The sequence below is a fragment of the Dipodomys ordii genome, unplaced genomic scaffold, assembly GCF_000151885.1.
Source record: "Dipodomys ordii isolate 6190 unplaced genomic scaffold, Dord_2.0 Scaffold87, whole genome shotgun sequence".
NCBI lineage: Eukaryota > Metazoa > Chordata > Mammalia > Rodentia > Heteromyidae > Dipodomys > Dipodomys ordii.
This window is the reverse complement of record NW_012267303.1, coordinates 3816417-3825281: the sequence shown is the minus strand read 5'-3', so window position 1 is coordinate 3825281 and position 8865 is coordinate 3816417. Positions and strand designations below refer to the sequence as shown.

Genomic DNA, 8865 nt, shown 5'->3' with positions numbered 1-8865 from the left:
AAGAGGAAAGAGGCCAGTGCCTGTGGCTCACACCTGTAATCTTAGCTACTCAGGAGGCTGACATCTAAGGATCATGGTTCAAAAGCCAGCCTAGGCAGGAAAGTCTGTGAGACTCTTGTCTCCAATGAACCACCAGAAAACCAAATGTGGCGCTGTGGCTCCAAGTGGTAGAGCGCTTGCCTTAAGCTGAAGAGCTGAGGGACAGCGCCCAGGCCCAGAGTTCAAGCCCCACAACCGACAAAAAAAAAAAAAAGAAAACATTGGAGATGCTGAGGACACTTAAGTATCACTGGCCATCTGAGATACCCAGCCTATCTCACTCCTGAATGTATGACATCTTAAGAGAGATAAGAATTCCCTTCAGCGTATTTCAGAATCTCTCAAACTAAGCAGAGAGCTAGACGCTGCTGACTCATGCCTGTAATCCTCGCTAATCAAGAGGCTGAAATCTGAGGAACCAGGCTTGAAGCCAACCCAGTCAGGAAAGTGTGAGTCTTACATCCAATTTGCAACCAGAAAGCCAGAAATGGGGCTGTGGCTCAAGCGGTAGAGCACTGGCCTTGAGCAAAAAAAGCTCAGGGAAAGCTCTGGCACTGGGTTCAAGCCCCAGTACAAGCACAAAAAAACACTCTAATCAAGCTATGCTTCCTGGGCTAATATCAAGGTTCTTGGTACAATTTTGCTGCACAGACCACAACAGGGTAGATAATGATAAGGTAGCTGTCAGAATGCTATCCTTACTTTCCTACCATCCACCACTTTCCTGCACCTTCCAACAAATTATAATGTGTATATGTGTGCGCACATGCACGTGTGCGCATGCTGGTCCTTTGGCAGTATTAGTCCCCAGCTTAAAATACTTAGACAACGTCTTACAGTCCAGATTGACCTTGAACCTGTGATCCTCCTGCCTCCACCACCAGAGTGCTGAGATTATTGGTGTGTGCCACCACACCTGGTTCAAATTGGCCTTCTAATTAAAAATTTTAAAGTACATGTTGGGGTGTAGCTCAAGTGATAGAGTGTTTGCCTGGCGATATGAGACTAAGTTTAAAGCTTAGTACTACCAGAAAAAAAAACATCAATGGGGCTGGGAAGGTGGCTCAGTGGTAGAGCACTTGCCTTGCATGATCGAGGCCCTTGGGTCGATTCCTCAGCACCACATAAGAAAAAAGGCAGAAGTGGCGCTGTGGCTCAAGTAGTAGAGTGCTAGCCTTGAGCTGAAGAGCTGAGGGACAGTGCCCAGGCCCAGAGTTCAGGCCCCACGACTGGACCAAAAAAAAAAAAAAAAAAACCACATCAAAACTTCAAGTAAGGGGCTGATAATGTGGCTTAGTGGTAGAGTGTTTGCCTAGCATGCATGAAGTTCTGGATTTGATTCCTCAGTACCACATAAACAGAAAAAGCACAGAAGTGGCATTGTGGCTCAAGTGGTAGAGTGCTAGATTTGAGCAAAAGAAGCTCAGGGTCAGTGAACAGGCTCTTGAATTCAAGCCCCAAGACAGGCCAAAAAAAACTAAGCCAGTGGTTCCCACCTGTAGTCCTAGCTACTCAGAAGGCTGAGATCTTAGGATAAAGGTTTAAAAACAGCCTAGGCAGATATATCCTAGAGACTCTTATTTCCTCCAATTAACCAGTAAAAATGCTGAAAATGGAGCTGTGGCTAAAGCAGTAGTCAGCCCTGAGTGATTAAAAAAAAAAAGTGAGAGTGCAAGGCCCTAAGTTCAAGTCTTAGTACAAAAACCAAAACTTAAAACCTGGCGTTGGTGGCTCACGTCTTTAATCCTAGCTACAGGATTGAGGCTAAGAGCCAAAGGATCTCAGTTTGAAGTCAGCCCAGGCAGAGACTCCATGGAGATTCCATCTCCAATTAACTAGCAAAATCTGGTCTAGAGATAAGACTTAAATCACAGTACACCAGCTGAATTTTGGTATGGATTCATTTCACACTTTTTTTCTCCCTAAGGGTAACAGATCTTAACTATATGAATCTCTTATCAGTATGGAAATTTCTTGGCCATTAAAGACATTATAAACAGGTCTCTATTTGCTTACCTATTTTTTGAGACGATCTTGCTATGTATCCCAGGCTGATTATACTGAACTCTCAAACGTCTGCCTCAGCCTCCCAAGTACTGCAAAAGAGCATGCACTAGCTGGGCGCTGGTGGCTCAGGCCTTAATCCTAGCTACTCAGGAGGATGAGATCTGAGGAACTCTGTTCAAAGCCAGCCTAGGCAGGAAAGTCCACCTGAGACTTTTCTCCAATAAACCATTCAGAAACCAGAAGTGGTGCTGTAGTTCAAGTGATGGAGTGCTAGCCTTGAGCTGAAGAGCTGAGGGACAGTGCCCGTGCCCAGAGTTCAAGCCCCACAACCGACCAAAACAAAAAAAAAAAGAAAACAAAAAGATCATGCACTAAAACTTCCTTTTTGAACTTCAGCTTGATTATTTTCAAGCTGCTTAATTATTCTTTATACTTTTTCATTTTTACCCCATTTTTTGGGGGGGTACAGGTCTTGGGGCTTTAACTCAGGGGCTGGGCACTAATCCTGAGCTTTCTACCATTGGTGCCACAGCTCCACTTCCAGCTCTTTAGTAGTTAATTGGAGATAAGTGTCTCACAGACTTTTATACCTAGGCTATCTTTGAACCGTGACCCTCAGATCTTATCCTCCTCAGTAGCTATGATTACAGGCACAAGCCACAGACACCCAGTTTAAACCTAAGTTTTTGTGCTTTTTTTTATTTTTGTCAGTCATGGGGCCTGAACTCTGGGCCTGGGCGCTGCCCCTCAGCTAGCTCATGGCTAACGCTCCACCACTTCAATCACAGTGCTGTTTCCTCGTTTTTTTCTGCTTATGTGGTGCTGAGGAATCGAACCCAGGGCCTCATGCATACAAGGCAAGCACTCTACCACTGAGCCACTTCCCAGCCCTTTGTTTTTGTTTTTAAGAGGAAAGAGGCCAGTGCCTGTGGCTCACACCTGTAATCTTAGCTACTCAGGAGGCTGACATCTAAGGATCATGGTTCAAAAGCCAGCCTAGGTAGGAAAGTCCATGAGACACTTATCCAATAAACCACCAGAAAACCAAATGTGGCACTGTGGCTCAAGTGGTAGAGTACTAGCCTTGAGCTGAAGAGCTGAGGGGCAGTGCCCAAGCCCAGAGTTCAAGCCCCATGACCAACAAAGAAAAAAAAAAAAAAGAGTCTCTTGGACTTCCAATTATCCACCAGAAAACAGCTCTTCAAGAAAGTGAATTTGGGCTGGGAAGGTGGCTCAGCAGTAGAGTGCTTGCCTAGCATGCATGGGGCCCTGGGTTCGATTCCTCAGTACCACATAAACAGAAAAGGCCGGAAGTGGCACTGTGGCTCAAGTGGTAGAGTGCTAGCCTTGAGCAAAAGCTGCTCAATGAGAGTGCCCAGGCCCTGAGTTCAAGCCCCAGCACTGGCAAAAAATAAATAAATAAAAATTAAAAAAAGAAAGTGAATTCCCAATTTCCACATAGAACTGGAGGTGTGGCTCAAGTGAAAGAGCATCTACCAGCTGTGGGCTTATTCAAACCCTAGTACCAACACACACCACACACACATACACACACACACACACACACACACACACACACACAAAACCTTCCCACCAAAAACACCAAACTCAAATTTCTTTTTGTGATATTAACTGTACCAAGGAGTTTCATCATGGTATTTTGCAGTGCATATATTACCTTTTAATCAGAATAATATCTTCTATTGTTTCCTATGTATTCGTTCCCTACCCCCTTGTTCAACGACTTTCAGTGCAATTTCTTAGACCACCCACGTAAGTCGTGTGTGTGTGTGTGTGTGTGTGTGTTGCTGGTCCTAGAAATTGAACTCAGGGACTGGAGAGTCCTTGAGTTTCTTTTGCTCAAGGCTAGCAACCCTACCACTTGAGCCACAGTGCCACTTGTAGCTTTTTCTGTTTTTGTTGTACTGAGGAATATAACCCAGGGCTTCTTGAGTGCTAGACAAGCACTCTACCACTAAGCCACATTCCCAGCTCACACAATGTTTTTTTTTTTGGGGGGGTCTGGTCGTGGGGCCTGAACTCTGGGCCTGGGCACTGTCCCTCAGCTCTTCAGCTCAAGGCTAGCACTCTACCACTTGAGCCACAGTACCACTTTCAGCCTTTTCTGTTTATGTGGTACTAAGGAATCAAACCCAGGGCATCATGCATACTAAGCAAGCACTCTACCATTGAGCCACCTTTCCAGCCCCTACTAATAAGTTTAATTTTTGTCCTGTGGAAGTACTGGAGCTTGAACTCAGGGCTTAGCACTGTCCCTTAGCTTTTTTGCTCAAGGCTAGCGCTCTACCACTTGAGCCACAGTGCCACTTCCGGCTTTTTTCTTTTTGTTTATGTGGTGCTGAGGAATTGAACCCAGGGCCTCATGCATGCAAGGCAAGCGCTCTACCACTGAGCCACCTTACCAGCCCTATTTGTTTCTTTTGCAATATTTTGTACACACATTTTTACTTTGATGCAGTTGTTTGTTCCTTCTTGCTCTTACTTTCTGAACAATTGGAGTCACATTCATAAATAATTACCTGTGTCTATATCTTCCAGAGTTTTCCCTATGTTTTTCTCTAGTAGTTTCAGATATTACATTTAGATCTTTGAGAGGTTGGAAGTGTAGTTCAGTTGGTAGTCACTAGCCAATGAGTGAAAATGACAGGTAGTGAGTTCAAGTCCCAGCCTCAGACAAAAAAAAAAAATTAGACCTTTCTGGGCACCAGTGGCTCAGGCCTATAAGCCTATAATCCTAGCTACTCAGGAGACTGAGATCTGAGGATTGTAGTTCAAAGCCAGCTGGGCTCTTTTTCACCTGGAGCCATGGAGGGTGCCAAAGAGAAGAAAAAGAAGGTTCCTGCTATGCCAGGGACACTTAAGAGAAAGCAAAGGAATTTTGCTGAGCTGAAAACAAAGTGCCTGAGAAAGAAATGTGCTCAGAAGATGCTTCGAAAGAAAGGAGGAAGCTCAGCTCTGAGAAAGGCAAGGAGAAGCTCATCTCTGAGAAAGCTAAGCATTATCACAAAGAATACAGGCAAACATACAGAGCTGACATCCGAAAGGCTACAGTGGCCAGAGAAGCGAGCAACCTCTATGTACCTGCAGAGACTAAATTGGCATTTGTCATCAGAATCAGAGATATCAGAGATGGTGTGAATCCAAAAGTCCATAAGGTGTTGCACCTCCTTTGCCTTTGCCAGATCTTCAGTGGTACCTTTGTTAAGCTCAACAAGGCTTCAATTAAGTTACTGAGGGTTATGGAACCATATACTACATGGGGTACCCAAACCCAAAGTCAGTAAATGAGCTCATCTACAAGCCTGGTTATGGCAAAATTAACAAGAAGCAAATTGCCTTAACAGATAAGGCTTTGGTTGCTCAATCTCTTGGTAAATATGGTATCATCTGCATGGATGATCTGATTCGTGAGATCCATACTGTTGTAAAATGCGTCAAGAAGCAAATAATTTCCTGTGGCCCTTCAAGTTATCTTCTCCACGAGGTGGCATGAAGATCACTCCCTTTGTAGAAGATGGAGATGCTGGCAAAAGGGAGGAATAGATAAACAGGCTTATTAGAAGGATTAACTGAGGTGTCTGCCATGGTTTTTTTTTTTTTTTTTTGTCGGTCGTGGGCCTTGAACTCTGGGCCTGGGCGCTGTCCCTCAGCTCTTCAGCTCAAGGCGAGCGCTCTACCACTTGAGCTACAGCACCACTTCCAGTTTTGTGGTGGTTTTATTGGAGATAGGAGTCTCATGGTCTCTCCTGCCCGGGCTGGCTTTGAACCGCGATCCTCAGATCTCAGCCTCCTGAGTAGCTAGGATTACAGGCGTGAGCCACCAGCGCCCGGCTGCCATGTTATTTTTAGTTTTTTGTCTGTCATGGGGCTTGAACTCTGGGCCTGGGCGCTGTCTCTGAGCTCTTCAGCTCAAGGTGAGTGCTCTACCACTTGAGCCATAGCATCATTTCCGGTTTTCTGGTTTATTGGCGATAAGAGTCTCATGGACTTTCCTGCCTAGGCTGGCTTTGAACCATGATCATCATATCTCAGCCTTTTGAATAGCTAAGATTAAAGGTGTGAGCCACTGGTGCCCAGCTTGCCAAGCTATTTTTGTAACTGGGTCTATTAATAAACAGTGATGCTGGCAAATTAAAAAAGAAAATGAAAAAACAGCCTGGGCAGGAAAATCCGTGAGACTCTGATCTCCAATAAACCACCAGAAATTCTGGCGCTGTGGCTTAAGTGGGAGAGTACTAGCCTTGAGTTGAAGAACTGAGGGGCAGCACCCAGGCCGAGTTCGAAAGAAAGAAAGAAAGAAAGAAAGAAAGAAAGAAAGAAAGAAAGAAAGAAAGAAAGAAAGAAAGAAAGAAAGAAAGAAAGAAAGAAAGAAAGAAAGAAAGAAAGAAAGAAAGAAAGAAAGAAAGAAAGAAAGGAAGGAAGGTAGGTTAGACCTTTGATACATTTGGAGTTGATTTTTGTACAAAGTTACAGATAAGGAACTAGCTGGGTGCCACTGACACCCAGTATACTTGAAATTTTTTGTTGCTGTTGTTGTGGGGCTTGAACTCTGGGCTTGGCCACTGTCCCTGTGCCCTTCAGCTCAAGGCAAGCGCTCTACCTCTTGAGCCACAGCACCACTTCCAGTTTTCTAGTGGTTTACTGGAAATAAGAGTCTCACAGACTTTGCTGCCTGTTAGGTTTTTAAAAAGAGGTTGCCAAGTAAGAACCACAGACTTTGCTGCCTGTTAGGTTTTTGAAAAGAGGTTGCCAAGTAAGAACCACACCACCCATGTGGTATTCAAGTAAGGGGTAGGTTTATTCATTGTTCCGGTTGGCATCAGGCCATGTTGGCCCTCCACACGTCTGGGAAAGAGATCTGGGAAAGAGGGCGTCTGGGCCTGGGCTAGGCCTTATCTAGGGTATGGGCGGAGAAAGGTGTGGCCACATCAAATTCAGATGTGACCTTCAGCAGATGCAGATGTGACCTCTTGCAGGTGTGCCAGTTGCCTAGGTAATGCAGGTACTGGGTGGAGACTTTGCTGCGAGGAGGGTGGAGTCTGCTCACTATCCAGGAGCGGACCTTACACTGTCCAGGCTGACTTTGAACCCTGATCCTCAGATCTCACTCAGTCTCCCCAGGCGTGATCCACCAGTGCCTGTCTACCTAAGATTCTTATCTGCAATTACCACCAAAACGTTGGAAGTGGACCTGTAGTTCAAGTGGTAGAGCACTAAACTTAAGCAAAAAAGCTAAGGGACAGCACTTAGGCCCTTAGTTCATTTCTTAGTACTGGTGTACACACACAGCAGATAACTGTAACTTTGTTGTTGTTGTTGATGGTCATGGGGATTGAACTCAGGGCCTGAGCACTGTCCCTCAGCTCTTCAGCTCTACCACTTGAGCCACTATGCTACTTCCAGTTTTCTGGTGGTTTATTGGAGATAAGAGTCTCACAGACTTCCCTGCCCATGCTGGCTTTGAACTCCGATCCTCAGATCTCAGCCTCCTGAGTAGCTAGAATTACAGGCGTGAGTCACCGATGCCTGGCTGTGTTCAATTTCTTTAAGGTTTTATATTTTTTATTATGAAGTCCTTTAGCTGCATAATGGTTGTTTATGCCCAGATAGTCTGTGCTTTTGTGGCTATTGTAAATGGAATTTTCTGATTTCTTTCTTAGCCTGTTTGCTGTTGGTACACAGAAAAGTGAGTTTTTGTTTTGTTTTGTTTTTTTAATCATTTTGGGGCTGGGAAGATGGCTCAGTGGTAGAGCACTTGCCTTGCATGCATGAGGCCCTGGGTTCGACTCCTCAGCAACACATAAGCAGAAAAAGCCGGAAGTGGTGCTGTGGCTCAAGTGGTAGAGCGCTAGCCTTGAGCTGAAGAGCTGAGGGACAGCGCCCAGGCCCAGACTTCAGGCCCCACGACCGACCAAAAAATAATTTTGTTATTATTTGCACAGAAGAGCTACCATTTCATAAATCAGGTAATGAATACATTTCTCTGCTTCCTCTACTTTCCTCCAGTTTCCCCTCCCTCCCTGCACACAAGCTGCAGAGGTCATTTTCCACGGTGTATACTGAATAGGATGGTTGCATTTGTTTACTTTTTCTGCCTCCCTTATTCCCTCCATAAGAGAAAAAAACCCAAAGCAAAAACAAACACCAACAGCACCACCCCCCTCCGCCGTGTTTCTAATCAACAGTGTTCCTCCGCTAAGCTAAGGGCACCTCCTCCAGTCGGTGTGTGAATGTCGGGTCTCGGGGCCACGCCTGTCCTCCCAGCCACCCCGAGCCACCTTCCCAGCCCGTTTTAATTTTTGCTGGAAAGTGAGGTACAGAGGCTTACGATCACGCGACGGGCGCTGAATACGCTTCGCGCCAGCGCTCGACGACGCTCAGCCCGTCTTCCGCCACCGCCGGGAGGCGGAGGACGCGCCCGCCCTCGACGCTTCTGATTGGCTCCAGATGCCTCTAGGTTCCGGGCCACCGTCCAAACAACGGCCAGGCTTCGGAGGCCCCGCCCGTCTCGAGGGCGCGATCGGGCGTGCCCCACCCAGGAGGAGACGCCATTGGCCCTTGATCGGAGGCGGGGACCGCGGGGACGCGCGGCTTCCCTCACCTGCAGGATGGGCCCGGACCACCGTACGGAAAGAGCCGAGTGCGGCTGGGGAGGCTAGAGCGACCGGAAGTGGGGTCGAGCGGGGCCGGAAGGAGCCGAGCCCTCCCAAAGAGAGCAGCTTGCAGCAGGGCGTTGGGCCTGTGGAGTCCTCGTTATGGCGGCGGCGGAGGCTTCCGCTGCGAGCGAAGGCGGGGCTG

General features: G+C 46.7%; 2 protein-coding genes and 1 pseudogene across 2 annotated transcripts in view; 2 read left to right on the top strand and 1 right to left on the bottom strand.

The window, feature by feature from the left end:
- Positions 1 to 2498, bottom strand: part of Mapk8ip2 (mitogen-activated protein kinase 8 interacting protein 2) — a 13327-nt gene extending 10829 nt beyond the window's left edge. The window contains exon 1 of the mRNA XM_013025731.1: positions 2494 to 2498. Within this exon, the coding sequence (XP_012881185.1) occupies positions 2494 to 2498 (5 nt within the window). The remainder of the gene's footprint in view (positions 1 to 2493) is intronic.
- A 2374-nt stretch (positions 2499 to 4872) lies between these two features.
- LOC105992735 lies at positions 4873 to 5640 on the top strand (annotated as a pseudogene).
- A 3035-nt stretch (positions 5641 to 8675) lies between these two features.
- Positions 8676 to 8865, top strand: part of Chkb (choline kinase beta) — a 3103-nt gene continuing 2913 nt past the window's right edge. The window contains exon 1 of the mRNA XM_013025730.1: positions 8676 to 8707. Within this exon, the coding sequence (XP_012881184.1) occupies positions 8676 to 8707 (32 nt within the window). The remainder of the gene's footprint in view (positions 8708 to 8865) is intronic.